Raw genomic sequence first — 16,571 nt, 5'->3', positions numbered from 1 at the left:
CAATGAGCATCCACCATCGATTTAAAAAAAAGGCAGGAAAATAAGCAATTAGGAGCGAAGGAATGTTTCTTGAATGCGCGTGGAACCGGAAGTTGGCCTCCGGCAGCCGTTGCTTCAGCAGTTTTTGTTCCCTGCTGTCTTTCGATGGGATCGCTCACCTTGATTTTGGCTTTAGCTCTGCTTCTGCCAGTCCATGGCACCGTCTATTTCCGGGAGCAGTTTCTGGACGGAGGTGGCGGCAGCAGCAAGGGCGGGGCAAGGGGCGGGGTCACGTCGGCAAGTGACTGGGGCGAAATGATTCCTTAAGCCAGGAGTCCCCAAACTTGGCAACTTTAAGACTTGTGGACTTCAATTCCCAGAATTCTCCAGCCAGCTGCTGGCTGGAGAATTCTGGGAGTTGAAGTCCACAAGTCTTAAAGTTGCCAAGTTTGAAGACCTCTGCCTTAAGCCATTTTAAAGGTTGCCCATTTGGACAACAAATGAGCCAAGGAGTTGAGTTCAGGCAACGTGCCAAGAACCCAACCAAAGTTAATAGCCACACTGAACCTGTGTGTGTGTGTGTGTGTGTGTGTGTGTGTATGTATGTATGTATGTATGTATATGTATATATATATATGATTTATGATTTATGACTCCAATTGCAGCGAAAATGTATGTTGTTAAGTGAGGCATTTCTCAAAGTGAGTTTTGCCCCATTTTACGACTTTTCTTGCTCCATTTGCTAAGGGAATTGCAGCAATTGTTAAGTTAGTAACATGGTGAATAAGTGAAACTGGCTTCCCCATTGACTTTGCTGGGCAGAAGGCTGCAAAAGGGGTCACGTGACCCTGGGACACTACATCCGTCATAAATATGAACCAGTTGTCAAACAGCCAAATATAAATGACACCACCTCGGGGTTTACTGCAATGGTCATTAAGTGTGAAAAATGGCCATAAGTCACTTTTTTTCAATGCCATTGTAACTGAACGTCACTAAATGAAGTGTTGTAAATTGAGGATTACCTGTACTAGCTCTTTGCTGACCTGTCTCTATACGCCATAGGAACTCAGACTTAGTCTTTTAGAAGTTAATGCTTGGTATGAAAAGGGAAGATGTTCAAACAGTAATGATATAGTATTTACATTAAATTCTCCATTATGTAAAAGTGTTTTTTTTAAATACCTTGCTCCTGTAAATGAAGCCATTGGATCTGGACTGCAAAGGCCGGAGAACCGTTAACTCTAGCCTAAATGTGATGGATGTGATATTGTGCAAAAGGTGGAAGGATTAAGATAGCAGACAAGGAGTGGGTGGTATTTGGCATTTTGTGTCATTGTGCACAGCTTAGTGAATAAAGACAAAAAGCTAAGAGTTGTCAGGAGGAAAGGAAGAAGTTACAGTAATAGGTAAGCATGGTAAAGGCTGTAAAACCGACTCCAAAGAGCCTCACGATCCTATAACCCTTCTTGCTAATCTTATCAAGAAATTTAAATTTGAAGTCGCTGGCACCTTAACCAACCTTCTGGATCATGGCTGAAAGAAGAAAGTTGACAAGATTGAACAGAAGAATCAATGAATGGAGGATCTTCGAAACAGACCACAGATGATTTCTGTCACTGTCTGACTAAAAGTGGCTCCATCGTAGAAGACCTAGGAAGACCCCACTTCTGAAAGAAAGAGACATGAAAAAGCCAGACAGGAGTTTGTTAAAATGTATGTTGACAAGCCACAGCCTCTCTAGAAGAACCTCCTTTGACAGATGAAGCAAATTACAGCGTTTGTGTATGTCACAGCACCTCTATATTTACAGAAGACAATGTTTTTAAAAGAAATACTACTATCCTTATTAAGACATGGAAGGGGCTCCACCATTCATTCATTCGTTCAATCAATCAGTAACTATAATTGTATAATGTTACTGGGGCTTGAATCTGTTCAGGGTGCATTGAAATAAGAAAATAGTCTCAACCATAAGTCATGCTCATCCAGCAGGAGAATGACCCACAACATGTGGTACATCTAAAAGAACCCAAGAATCATTGAAAGACAAGCATTGGACTGTTGTGAAGTAGCCTGCTATGAATCCTGATCTGAATCCAATAGAATATTATGGAAAGAGCTGAAACTCCCATTTGGGAGGAGAAACCCATCAGACCTAAGACAATTAGAGAAGAAGATAACTCAAGAAGAATGTGATAAATTATTCAGAGCTACAGAAAATCTTGATTGCAGTTATTGTCTCAAAAGGGTGTGCTACAAAATATTAGGAATACCGATAATTATGTTCATGCCATTTTCATTTGTTCTATTGTTTCAAGAATTTGTTAAAGCATAATCAAAAGCATGGCTACTTTATTGGCTGTGGAATAAATAATGATGGATGACATTTACTTGTGCCGGTTTCAAGTTATTTCACAGCCAGTTGGGTTTCCTTGAGGAGAAATGGAGTTGTCAGCCAATATCTATGACAAAGTAGAGGCTGTAAACCAATATCTTTGGCCACCCATAAATGTAATAACACAAATACGCAGCAACCCCCTCCAGAGATAGTACAATTAGGTTTTTATTCATTTAAAAAGCTTTCATGCATATTCCATTTTGCAGAGATTTTTTTTCATTATTAAAGGATTTGCTGATTGGCTAAAGAGTCAACCAATTAAAATTCAGATAAATCCCCAAAACAAAAATTGTTGCTATTATCTGTCACTTAGATCTTTAGGATGATATAGTAGTGGAGTCCTTACTGCTCTCTGAGCTTGGTTGTTTGCTTGCATTTCATTACCCACCTAGGTAACATCAGTGCAGTCAAAGAGGTGTTTGCTCCTTGTTTACATTCAATAGCTTTCCCTGTCAGTTTTGATGGGGATGTGGTTTTCTGCTTGATTGTTTGCCTAGAGTTAATCCCAGCTTATTTGGGTGTTGGCTGCTAGAGAGGATGTATTCATCCTCTTTTTTTTTTCTTTTAGCTTCTTAATTGACTCAATTAGTAAACTGTGAAAAACTTAGATCAAGCTAAAAGCAAAAAGAATGAGGAATTCCTGGAAGTTGGGCATTCAGACAAATCAGCCTTCAATGGACACATAGAAATACACCATATTTACACACCATTCAAGAGACAACAGAAAAGCTATGAAGGAAACAAAAAGACCAAAACGTATCCTCTCAGCAGGAAACATCTAGATAAATAAAAATTAGCCCTAGGCAACTATCAAGGAGAAAGCAACATCCTACACCAAAACTGGCCAAGCAAGCTATTACATATAGACAGGGAGCAAACTCCACACTCGGGGCCACTGATGATATTACTTAGTTGGGTGATAAAATGTCTGCAAGCAAACAACCATCTGAGAGAGCACCAAGGACTCCATTGTTCAATCCTTCTATGTTCTCTTGTGTATATTACCAGTATGTATTGTATAATATAGTAGAGCAATTCAGACCTCTATAGAATTAAATAAGTATCATACATACTTTTACAATGCTTCTAAAATAATTTAATATCCCTGCAGTCAACTCTGACTTGCTTTTTTCTTCTTCTCGTTCTCTCTCTACTGAATAGGTGATTTCCAACTACTCTGTAGCAGTTGTAACCACTTCCAGCAGAAAAGTCATGTTAAGACTTTGCTGCAAAAACAGTGGTCTTGTGGATGACCAAAAATCTTTTGTAGTTGCAGTCTGTGTTTAACTGCTCATTTCTTTTCATCAAAAGAGTCGATGCTGATTTTAGGACAGTTAAGCATTTAAAGTCTGAATTGACAGCATTCTTCTTGATTTCCATTTCCATGTCTTATGTTTTTTACTTGTTGAGTGCCTGTCATTTTAATCTGATTTTTGTCCAAATGTGCAATGACTGCTTGTACAGCAGTGGTGGGATTCAACCAGTTCGCACCACTTCGGGAGAGCCGGTTGTTAACTTTCTGAGCAGTTTGGCGAACTGGTTGTTGGAAGAAATCGTTAGGGCAGAGAACCGGTTGTTAAATTATTTTAATCCCGCCACTGATGTACAGGGATAGGTGCATATGTACATGTGTGTAATAGATCATATAATATGTATGTGTTATCTATCCACTCCAACTTTTTATACCTATCATTAGCCCTCTGCCCATTATGTATTGCATTTACCATGCGTATGGCCTGTCTCTGGTTTTGTTTCTGGTTCCTGGATTACTCTTACGAACAGTTCCATTTGGTGACAAATATTTTCATTTTTGTTAACAGCAAAATGGAAGGAGAGATGGGTGGTCTCTCAGCATAAATCCAACTATGGAAAATTTAGGTTGACAGCTGGAAACTTTTACGGCGATCGTGAAGCAGACAAAGGTTTGTAGTTAATATGAAATTCATAATTATTTATATGGATGCTCATCATTTGGATATGATTTATGTGCCTTAGATTTTTTTTTAAGTTCACACGGAGATTATAAGTACTAAGACCCAGTCATGAGAGTTTGCTTTTGTCTTCTCCCCATCTGTCCTTGGTTCTAAGTCAGAGTTCATTTCTGCTAATTTCAGGTTCATAGTTGTAAGAAGTTAGCATCCACCCCTCTCCTAGAAGAATGAAATATCCTAGAAAATATTAAAAATGCAGAATACTATATTTCCATGGATTTGAAAAGGGAGAAACATGTTTTTAAAGACAAAGTATCTCCCTGAAGCTTCCCCCCCCCCCACTTTGTCAATGAGCAATTGGGGCCTGGGCCAGTCTGTTCTACATAACAAAGGTAGGATTAGCCTTTGACCCATCTCATTACATGGCACCTGGGAGGATTGCATCAGCCAGCAGGACAGTCTACAGAGTTACCCCTGCATGGCCCGATGGGAGTTTAACAACCAATCAGAGTACATTTCTTGCATAGGAACGGGAAGCCCCCAGGCGGGGTCCTACAGAGGACATAAACCAGGGAATTTAGCATCACAGTCCTTTTTTCTTCTTCACCCAACCTCTTGAAGCATGTGATCCCCCTTTTCTGTCCAGGAACTCGCCATGTGATCCTGTCCACCATTAAACCATCTTTCCAAGCAGCCTCCATGTTTCCAGTGTCTTTTCCCCTACTTGGAACTGAACCCAGAAGGACATTTCTTCCAACATAGTCTTGGGCATGTCCTATGTACACCAATGGGGTTAGCTGGAACAACTTGCCTCCAGAAGTTGCGGGTGCTCCAACCCTGGAAGTTTTTTTAAGAGATTGGACATGGGCAATCATCATCTGAAATGTTATATAGGGTTTCTGCTTGAGCAGGGGGTTGGATTAGAAGACTCCAAGGTAAATAAATTTATTCTCCATTTACAATACAATAGCAGAGTTGGAAGGGACCTTGGAGGTCTTCTAGTCCAACCCCCTGCCTAGGCAGGAAACCCTAAACCATTTCAGACAAATGGCTATCCAACATCTTCTTAAAGACTTCCAGTGTTGGGACATTCACAACTTCTGGAGGCAAGCTGTTCCATTTATTAATTGTTCTAACTATCAGGAAATTTCTCCTCAGTTCTAAGTTGCTTCTCTCCTTGATTAGTTTCCACCCATTGCTTCTTGCATTCAGGTGCCTTGGAGAATAGTTTGACTCCCTCTTCTTTGTGGCAACCCCTGAGATATTGGAAGACTGCTATCATGTCTCCCCTAGTCCTTCTTTTCATTAAACTAGACATGCCCAGTTCCTGCAACCGTTCTTCATACGTTTTAGTCTCCAGTCCCCTAATTATCTTTGTTGCTTTTCTCTGCACTCTTTCTAGAGTCTCCACATCTTTTCTACATCATGGTGACCAAAACTGGATGCAGTATTCCAAGCGTGGCCTTACCAAGGCATTATAAAGTGGTATTAACACTTCACGTGATCTTGATTCTATCCCTAGTTCTGCTTTCCCCCTGTTGCTTGTCACCTTTTTGCCTCTTTCTCCCAGCAATGGACCAATTGTTTCCTTAACCTTTTTCTTGTTTTTAACATGTTGGAAGAAGCTTTTTTTGTTATGTTTTACTTTTGTGGCAAGCCTTTCTTCCAGAGGTGGGGTCCTACCAGTTCACACCTATTCGGTAGCACCTATTCGGTAGAACCGGTTCATCAAATCTACCGAACTGGTTAGAAGAGGTTCCACCAGTGGACCCGGAAAGCAGGCCACATCTACAGAAGAGGTTCCAAAAAATTTTGAAACCCACCACTGCTTTCTTCATTGTGATCCTTAGCTTTCCTCACTTCATCTTTACATGTTCGGGCTATTTGCTGATATTCTGCCTTAATTATGTCCCCCACTTTCCACTTTTTATACTTATCTTTTTTCTCTTTCAATTTGTCAGTTCTTTATGCAGCCATGCTGATTTCCAATATAAGTGTCTGAAGTGTGATATTTGTGCTCTCTTTCCCTTCCCCATGCTAGGGATATGCTTCTATTGTTTTCTAATTATTATATAATCAAAGCACTTTGGTAATTCTATTTACAATTTTGATGTCTGTGTGAAATGATTTCTCATATACTCTAGGTCTGCAGACAACTGAAAATTTAAAGTTTTATGCCATCTCATCACGATTTAAACCATTCAGCAATAAGGGAAAAACATTGGTAATTCAGTATACAGTAAAGCATGAACAGAAAATTGACTGTGGAGGTGGTTATGTGAAATTATTTCCCTCCAATCTGAACCAAAAGAATATGAATGGGGAATCTCTTTACTACATCATGTTTGGTGAGTTGCTTTTGATAAACTTACCTAAAACTGTGGAACAAAATTGGCACTAACATTTTGCACTAAGACCCAAAATTAATAAGGAGGAATCCTAGACAGAGGTATAAAACTATAATTACTCATTAAAATTCATCTAAGATAAATTTGACTAAAATACTTCCAAAGCTCCCTTTTAGCTTCTGTATTATAGGCTTTAATCGCAGAAGATCCTGATAGTTGTGATTCTTATATTTTTATCTGCAGTTATTACTGGAGATAGGTAGAAAGTTTCATTATTTTTGGAAAGCCAAAGATTTTATCAATCTGAAAAAATCTGAGACATTTTCTGTACTTTAAATAACAAAAAAGGGCAAATTTTGTTATCTGTTTCAGGGCCTGATATATGTGGTTCTGATACAAAAAAAGTCCACATCATTTTAAACTACAAGAACAAAGTTTATCCTGTTAAGAAACAAATTCGCTGCAAAGTAAGTATTAAAAAAATAATGATAATTAAAAGTTGTGATCCATAATATTCTGATCTTGAGCCACCAAAGTCAGATAAAAGATGTCGGTTAACTATAATAAAACAATACTAAGCTCGTAAGCTAAACTGGGAAATTGGAAAAAATGTCATGGAAGAATATCATTTGTTGCCAAGAAAACTATTAATATGCCCATATAATTTTCAAGAGTCATGCATGACTCAAAAATACTTTTTTTAACTGCAATATGCTTTAGTAGACAAAAACACACATAAATGATATTTTGTATAGCAAACAACGCAGTTGCTATTTGGTTAAAATTACTATATGGTTAATCTAAAATCCTCTCCATGTTTACAGAGAGCAAGCGCTGTTGTATGAATACTTTACACATTTACTAGACTTGTGTGATGTTGCTGCACACTATTATTTATTTTAGTTTAGTTTGTCAAACATGTACAAGATAACAGGTATCAGTATAATTACCTATGCTGCCAATTACCTCCCACAGACCCATTAGATCTCACAGGGTTGGCCTCCCCCAGGTGCCATCTACCAGCCAATGCCACCTGGCTATTACCCGGGGGAGGGCCTTCTCTGTGGCAGCTCCGGCCCTCTGGAATGAACTCCCCGCAGGGATTCGGACCCTCACCTCTCTCCAGGCCTTCTGAAAAGCTGTCAAAACCTGGCTTTGTCGGCAGGCCTGGGGGTGATGAGTTCCCTCCCCTCTCGACATGTATGGTTGTGCGACTGTTGCCTACTTTTATTATTTATATTTTGTCTTTTATGTTCCCCCTTTTTTCCCCCTTTGAATTGTTCGCCGCCCTGAGTCCTCCCGGAGAAGGGCAGCATACAAATAATAAAATACAATACAAATACAATAAACATGGATATGAACAAAGGAAATGAGTACAAATAAATAGGGACAGTAGGACAGGGGCGGTAGACACGCTGGTGTGCTTATGCATGGCTCCTTTATGGTCCTCTTAGGAATGGGGAGAGGTCCACGGTAGACAGTTTGAGATTGAAGCTGTGGGGGTTTGAGGAAGTAACAACGGAGTCAGGTAGAGCATTCCAGCTGTTGACCACTCTGTTACTGAAGTCGTATTTTCTGCAATTGAGTTTGGAGCAGTTTACCTTGAGTTTGCATCTATTGTTTGCCCATGTAATATTGAGGTCGAAGCTGAAGTAATCATTGACAGGTAGGATGTTGTAGCAGAGAATTTTATTATGGCCATCTGTCTGGAATTAGTTTTATTGAAGGTGTTGAAACAAACCAATATTGATCTTTCTCTACATTTTATTTAGGTGGATGGATTCACACACTTATATACGTTGGTTTTAAAATCGGATCACACATATAAAGTGAAAATTGATAATAAAGTGGTGATATCAGGCATTTTAGAAGATGACTGGGACTTCTTGCCACCGAGGAGAATAAATGATCCAGCGGTGAAGAAACCAGAGAATTGGGATGATGAAGCTGAAATTGATGATCCAGAGGACACTAAGCCAGAGGTGATGCTCTAAGATGGAAGTGGACAATCTCCTGTCCAATGGGAAAAATCCAGCACAAGGGCATCCCCAACAAATGGCTAGCCACAAGGAGAATGTATGGATTTTATGATTAAAATAATTGTCCTAGCATTAACTAGAGTCGGGAAAGACTAGCATATATGTGCAAGGGGAACCTTTGATCAAACACCATTCCCTTGTAATGGAGAACCTGCATAAGCATTTTTCATCTTAGGGATAGCCTTTTGACGGTTTTAAAAATGCCATTAGGTCTTCTCTGGCTAAAAGTACTTTCCCACCTAGGAGATGCTGACAAATTTTTGTTGCTCTTCGCCAAGTTCATTCCATTTTAAAGTACAGCATCCACAACTGGACTCAGTGTGTCAAGTAACATACAAATAGATTAGTGCTACAGAGAGTCAAGTTACTACTTCTCACGAGATAGAAACTATACATCATACTCTCTTGTTCAGATTGTGAGGGTCTGAACAATCCTTACATCTTTTTGATATGATTGATGATCTACAAACCTGAGATCCTTTTGCTAAGCATGTACCATTGCTGTCATTTCAATTTGTCTCTCCAAATTATTGTTGACTTCAGTTGACCACATTCTGACAAGATCAGGTTTCCTCCCTCCCGTTTGTTTTCCAAATTCTGTGTCAACTGCAAATTTGAGAAAATCCAATCGACTAGTGTTTTTTTACATTGATATTGTATCTTATCGTAGGGTATATTATCAGGGGTAAAAGTCAGCAGATTTTAGAGAACTGGTAGCGGAAATTTTGAGTAGTTCAGAGAACCGGCAAATACCTCCTCTGGCTGGCCCCAGAGTGGGGGGGGGGAATGGAGATTTTGCAGTATCCTTCCCCTGCTATGCCCACCAAGCCATGCCCACAGAACCGGTAGTAAAAAAATTGAATTTCACCACTGTATATTATATTAATAATAGATTATATAGATGAAAGGTCTGCTTTAGGAATCAGATCCAAACCTGGGGTGGGTGGGGGGTGAAGTAACTTTGCAACTTTGCAACTTTAATAAGATTTGTATGCCGCCCACTCCCTAGGGACTCTGGGTGGCTCACAACAAAAGCAAAAACATAGAATATTAAAAGTACAATTATTTAAAATAAAATCATCCATTCAATCACGTGGGGCTGGATTTTAATCAACAAATATGTAATATGCAGATGGATGAGTTAGGGAAGAAAAGCCCACCCAGTCTTTAAAAGATTCACCCACTAACATCCTTTTATTTGTTTAAGATCTGGAAAATCACCATTCTTGTTTCCTCCTTTATAGAAAAAGGAGCATAAGTGGTGGACGGGAAAAGCCAGTGTGTCTCTTGTCTAGTAGGAAGAGCATGTAGCAGGTCTTATAAGTTTTGTCCTTTGTGGAAGGGCATGCAAACGAAGAATGGGCAGCTGCTGATATGTACCTTCCCATTTCTTTGTGCCAGCATTGGCGGGCAAATTCATCTTATATGCAGGGAAGATGCATGAAATCTGAAATGGTATTTCTGCACCAGCAATTGTGGAGGGGCTTGGCCGACAAGATTAGGTCATTTGCCTTATCAGTTTTTGCCTTCATATTATGCAATGTACTTCTTCCAGAGTTGTAGCCTGGCCTTGTTCCTGTTACAATTTAGAAAGATGTGAAAGACCATTATGTTAATCAGGTTTTACTTATGTTTAAATTCTTAACTATGCTTATTGATTTACATTCTAGAATTAAATTTTATAAAGTCAACCCACAATGACTCTGCAAAACACATCTTGTCTATAAAACAATTTTAAAAAAATGCAAGGAAGCTATAGCGAGGAAGCAATCATATCACAGCTATTAAAATAATCTCATTCAAGATGGGAATATATCCCTATCTATTCCAGAGCCTATGGAAGGCCTTCAGGTTTAATTAAAAGGACAGCGAGTGAGGGCTATTCAAACCATCTGGGAAATGCTCTTGCAGAGGGACAGGTACTACAGCTGAGAAAGCATGCCACCTAGTTTCCATCAGATGGCGCTGCTTTAAAGATGGGAACCACAGTACACCCTCTGTCCATTGTTACAGGGTAGGCAGAAACAATGGAAATGAACGAATTTTCTCAAATAGCTAAATCCTATACCGTGATGGATTTTATACTATGGGTGATAACCACATCTTGTATTTATTTAAATAGCCAATAAATAACTCAGTAAATAAATGGGATGTGTGAGTAATATTAAAAAAATGAAAAACAAAGATATGTGTACATGTATACACACACACACATTAATTCCACTTGGAAGCTAAATAATGTAGCTCATGCAGCAGAAGTATGCCACAAGATATACCGATGGCTATCTGTACTGACCACTCTGGATTGGCTATAGGTTTTGTGTGTTCCTTATGGGCAATTAGCCAGTTGGCCTACTGGGATATAAAAAGGATTTTGACCTTTCCTTTGCTAATTGTAAGATAAATTATGTAGATAACATTTGTAATAAAATTAGCTAGTAACTGAATTTTGTAAAAATGCAGGGTTTCTTTTTCCTTGGCAAATCTGCACTACCTTTTGCTAAGCATCATGTTAGGGTTTCTATCTCACTGTAACAAATTTATTCCTTTCTCATTAACGTGGAAATGCAATTGGGCATATCGGTCTTTACTTACCTGGCTCTTCTGTTTTGCTTTATAAATGTGTTTATATTCCTGTGAGATTTATTCTTCAGAATTTCTCAGAGCTTTGTTTGCATGTAAATCATAAAATCAATGTTTTGTGTTAGGGGTCCACTAATCTGGCCCTGAAGATTTAAATTTGCTTAAGGTATTTGGAGACTGTGGCGTGACTAGAATCAAGGCAGATGTGGTAGAACCCACTAGAGATGGGGACTCAGCTACACCTTCAGGCTTCAAAATAATCAACCTTATTGTGCTTTGCTACAGAGTCAGCATGCCACCTTCAGCAGAATCTAGGTGTTTACTTTACAAAAGAAAGCAATAGGCAAAAAGACTCAGGTGAGCAACCTTCAGTCTCTGTGCATACTGACAAGAACGACCTCTAGATGGCAGCAGAGAGCTACAGAGGACAATTACCTTTTCTGTTCTCTAGTGGCCACTTCCAGTTTTGCAGCAGAGGTTACCTCTAGCACTGGTGTAATCTGCCAGTGCTTGTCACCTCCCAAACAGAGCATTATAAGTGGCTATTGCTGCCTGATGGCTTACATGTAAAAGCCCTGAGCACAAAAACAGCTCTTTTCTCTCAAATGGAGCTGCCAAACTGATTTTTTGAGAATCAAAGACCTTTACTTGGCTGGATATGGTACAGCAATTGGCGGGACTCAGTGTGCTTTGACTGGCCTCAGAAGTTAAGCAGGATCAGGCCTGGTTAGGAATTGAGCAGATCTCCAATGAATTCCAGAGCTGAGAGTTTGAAAAAGATGTAGTAGAAGATGGCTGTAGCAAATCACCATGATACTGTTACACACGCACCCCCTCCCCTCAAAACTCCCCACAATATACTATATGGTGATCTGTAATGGATGGGAGCCACAATATCTCTATTTTTCCTCCATTTATTATTACTAAATCCATTTCATGGCATTTATCTTGCCCGTTTCTCTTGAATCTCCCTACACATTATTTCATTTTCAGTCCTGTGTGGGTGTGCATGCACACGCCTTCAAGCTGATCATGATTCCTGTTAACTACTTGACAAAAGTCACTGGTGTTTTCTTGACCACATTTTTCAGAAGTGGTTTGCTCTTGCTTTTTTCTTCCTAGGGCTGAGAGAGAGTGACTGGTCCGAAGTCAGCAAGCTAGCTTAATGTCTAAGGTGGGACTGAAACTCATAGTCTCTTGGATTCTAGCCTGATGCTGTAACCCTACATCAAAGAGAACACTTTTTTTCAATCCTTCAAAGTCTATTAAATCAGAATTAGGTATAATTCTTTTAGAAACTGTTCAGATTTTGAATACAAAAATTTGTGAGCAAGGAACCAGGAAAATCCCAATGCTGAATATCCTGTTGGAATGAATGTCCAAGGATCAGAGATTTCTCTTTTTTCATGGGATGTACAATGGAATCTAGCAATGATTTTGGAAGACAAGAGAAAGAGCCGCAAATTGATAAATGGCAGCAGAGGGAAGGAATGTGGGCATGGCAAACACTTCAAAATGAACCCTCCCTAGTTTTGGGGAATGTAAAGGAGAGCGGTAAGAGATGTACTTTCAGACATGCAGATTTTGTTAATGTAACCTTACAATAAAGCTCGAGACAGTACTTCCAAGTGGGTTTCCTCTCTGGACTAGGACACTGTAAGCAGTTTACAGAGTCAGCATATTTCCCCCAACAATTTGGGTCCTCATTTTACCAACCTTGGAAGGATGGAAGGCTGAGTCAACCTTGAGCCTAGTGATATTTGAACTGCCAAATTGCAGGCAGCCGGCAGGCAGCAGAAGTAGCCTGTAGTACTGCACTCTAACCACTGCGCCACCACAGCCCATTAAAACTATTTACTATGCCAAATACTAAACATATTAAATATTGTTTTCCCCATAAAGCTAGTGGATTTTACCTGATGACCAGGAGTTGCTCATTTCTCTTTTCTTTCTTTTTCCTTTTTTTTTATCCCTGTGATAGGATTGGGATATTGATGCATACATTGTGGACAACAGTGCTGAAAAACCTAAAGACTGGGATGATGCAACACAGGGCCCCTGGCGACTTCCTCTGCTCAAGAATCCTCTCTACAGAGTATGGCACCACTTTTTCCTTGTTTTGAAGTGAACTTTGAGGAATTGGGTGGCCATTTGGGCAGCCATAAACCGAGAACATTTGGTTTATTTCAGGGGGAGTGGCGGCCCAGGAAAATCCCAAATCCCAACTACAAAGGCACTTGGCTCCATCCCCAGATTGTGAATCCTGAGTATGTGCCAGACCCAAACCTTTATGTCTATGAGAACATCAGTGTCATTGGTCTAGATCTTTGGCAGGTCAGTTGTGCCTCTTCCTGGTTCATATGTTATAACTCTGCCATCTTCATTGACTGAAGTGAGCAGACCAGGGGTGAAATTCTGACAGGTTCTGGAGTGGAAATTTTGAGTAGTTCAGAGAACCGGCAAATACCACCTCTGGCTGGCCCCAGAGTGGGGTGGGAATGGAGATTTTGCAGTATCCTTCCCCTGCCATGCCCACCAAGCCACGCCCACAGAACCAGTAGTTTTAAAAAAATGAATTTCATCACTGGAACAGACTCCTGTGCCTACATGAGAAAAAAAGATTAGCAACACAGAGCTATTGATTCAAATGTATATAAAGACACACTGTTTTGTTCCTTAATGGCAGGTGAGATCTGGAACTATTTTTGATAATTTCTTGATCACTGATGATGAAAAGCATGCGAAGAAATTTGGTGATGAAACGTGGGGCAAAACGAAGGTAAGAATGTGTGCTCTTCTCCGGAATGCAGCCAAGGGGTAGATTCCGTTTGTGGTTATATTGTTCTTCTGTTACTTGACCTTTTTCTCAAAGTGTCTATTTTCAGATTCAGATTCAGAAGTTTATTTGTATGCCGCCCTTTTCCCTGGGGGGACTCAGGGCGGCTCACATCCGAAAGGGAAAGGGGAAACAGACTTTTACATATATGACAACACATAATTAAAAGAAAACACAACATTCATACCATTCGGGAGGGTACAATCTTAGCCCCAGGCCTGGCGGGATAGCCAGGTTCTAATGGCTGTGCGGAAGGTCTGGAGAGTGGTGAGGGTACGAATCTCCACGGGGAGATCATTCCATAGGGTCGGAGCTACCACCAAGAAGGCCCTCCTCCGCGTGGTTGCCAGTCGGCATTGACCCGCAGATGGAACCCGGAGGAGGCCCAATCGGTGAGATCTAATAGGTCGTGTGGAGGTAATTGGCAGTAGGCGGTCTCTCAAGTACCCAGATCCACTACCATGGAGGGTTTTATGAGTGACAAGTAGCACCTTGAAGCGTGTCCGGAGATCGACAGGTAGCCAGTGCAGCTCGCGGAGGATAGGTGTTATGTGGGTGAAACGAGGTGCACCCACAATCGCTCGCGCGGCTGCATTCTGGACTAGCTGAAGTCGCCGAATACTCCTCAAGGGCAGCCCCATGTAGAGCACGTTGCAGTATTCCAGTCTAGAGGTCACAAGGGCACGAGTGACTGTTGTGAGAGCATCCCGGTTCAGGTAGGGGCGCAACTGGTGCACCAGGCGAACCTGGGCAAATGCCCCCCTGGTCACAGCTGATAGATGGTGTTCAAAAGTCAGCTGTGGGTCCAGGAGGACTCCCAAGTTGCGGACCCTGTCTGAAGGGTGTAATGTTTGACCCCCCAGTCTGAGAGATGGAATACTTGCCAAATTGGCGGGAGGGAAACACAACAGCCACTCGGTCTTATCTGGGTTGAGCACGAGTTTGTTGACCCTCATCCAGTCCCTAACGGCTTCTAGTCCCTGGTTCATCACGTCCACCGCTTCATTGAGTTGGCACGGGGCGGACAGATACAACTGAGTATCGTCCGTATATTGATGGTATTTTATCCCGTGCCGCCGAATGATCTCACCCAGCGGTTTCATGTAGATGTTGAAAAGTAGGGGGGACAGGACCGAACCCTGCGGCACCCCATATGTTAGGGGCCTAGGGGTCGATCTCTGCCCTCCAACTAACACCGACTACGACCTGCCCGAGAGGTAAGAGGAGAACCACCGCAAAACGGTGCCTCCCACCCCCACCTCCCGCAGTCGTCGCAGAAGGATACCATGGTCGATGGTATCGAAAGCCGCTGAGAGGTCAAGAAGAACCAGAATGGAGGCGTGGCCTCCGTCCCTGGCTCTCCAGAGATCATCGGTCAATGCGACCAAAGCGGTTTCTGTACTGTAGCCAGGCCTGAAGCCGGACTGGAATGGGTCAAGATAGCTAGCTTCCTCCAAGGACCGCTGGAGCTGAAAGGCCACCACCTTCTCAACAACCTTCCCCACAAAGGGGAGGTTGGAGACTGGACAATAATTGTTAAGAACGGCTGGATCCAGAGATGGTTTCTTCAGGAGGGGCCTCACCACCGCCGCTTTGAGTGCGGGGGGGAAGACCCCCTCCCGAAGCGAGGCGGTAACCACTGCCTGGATCCAGCCCCGTGTCACCTCCCTGCTGTTAGCAACCAGCCAGGAGGGGCACGGGTCCAGTATACATGTGGAGGCACTCACAGCTCTCATGGCCTTGTCCACGTCCCTTGGATGGCTGACATTGGAACAGGGAATCCACTACGATTGTTCTGCAGGTGCCTTTCCAAAATAGCCACAGCCACACAGTAAGGCTGCTTGAGATGACGTTCCCAGTACACCTGAATGGGATGCTGGCAGCCTTCTCACCTGGATGAGAAAATTAAAGGGGAACCTCTCTGCTCTGTCCAATGCCAGCAGCTGCTGCACATGGCATTGGAACAGGCTCGCATTGGAACTGGAGCCTGTTCCGCCTGCAGCTGGTTCTTCCAGTTGTCATGTTAGGTTAGCTGGGAGGAAACAGATCAAGGAAAATTCCTGCCAGGGAGTAGATTTGCTCAGCTGGATATCTGAGATGAGAGCAGGTTCCCTAAGGTGACCTTTCATTTCCTATTTAAAATTTCCAGGAGCCGGAACAGACAATGAGCAAGAAAGAAATAAAGAAAGAAAAGAAAGGGAAACAGAGAAAAACCCAGAAGATGCCAAAAAAGAAATCGCCTCAAAAGAACAAATCTGAGAGAATTGTAGCGCAGAAGGAGGAGCTCTGACTTTCCCCCCCCCTCAGAATTTAAATTGGAGCTAACAGAAGAAGATATTAAGGGCCGGGGACCACCTTTGTTTAAATAGATACCTCAGGAAACTGTTTGTTTTTGGCTGGAAATGATATCAAAATATTTTTTTTTTAGTAAAGTAAATTGTTGACAAAGAGAGT

The 16,571-nt window shown here is 41.6% G+C and overlaps 1 protein-coding gene across 1 annotated transcript; it reads left to right on the top strand.

Moving 5' to 3' along the window:
- The first annotated feature begins 144 nt into the window (after nt 1-144).
- CALR3 (calreticulin 3) lies at nt 145-16,518 on the top strand. The gene is made up of 9 exons (XM_087701705.1): nt 145-232; nt 4,201-4,302; nt 6,456-6,659; nt 7,032-7,126; nt 8,432-8,641; nt 13,263-13,376; nt 13,472-13,615; nt 13,968-14,060; nt 16,267-16,518. Exons 1-9 carry the CDS (start codon nt 145-147, stop codon nt 16,405-16,407), a joined length of 1,191 nt encoding a protein of 396 aa, XP_087557831.1. The 3' UTR covers nt 16,408-16,518.
- Nucleotides 16,519-16,571: the final 53 nt, after the last annotated feature.

This window comes from Thamnophis sirtalis, unplaced genomic scaffold (genome assembly GCF_051295495.1).
Source record: "Thamnophis sirtalis isolate CommonGarterSnake01/CBP01778 unplaced genomic scaffold, rThaSir2_p1.2 scaffold_1, whole genome shotgun sequence".
NCBI classification, from domain to species: Eukaryota; Metazoa; Chordata; class Lepidosauria; order Squamata; family Natricidae; genus Thamnophis; species Thamnophis sirtalis.
This window is presented reverse-complemented; position numbering and strand designations above follow the sequence as displayed.

Bases quoted from the DNA above. Each gene is read 5' to 3' on its own strand.
- CALR3 (XM_087701705.1), top strand. From the start codon at position 145: ATGGGATCGCTCACCTTGATTTTGGCTTTAGCTCTGCTTCTGCCAGTC. The intron at 233-4,200 runs GTGGCGGCAGCA...TTTTGTTAACAG, and splicing joins GGAGCAGTTTCTGGACGGAG to CAAAATGGAAGGAGAGATGG. The intron at 4,303-6,455 runs GTTTGTAGTTAA...CATATACTCTAG, and splicing joins CGATCGTGAAGCAGACAAAG to GTCTGCAGACAACTGAAAAT.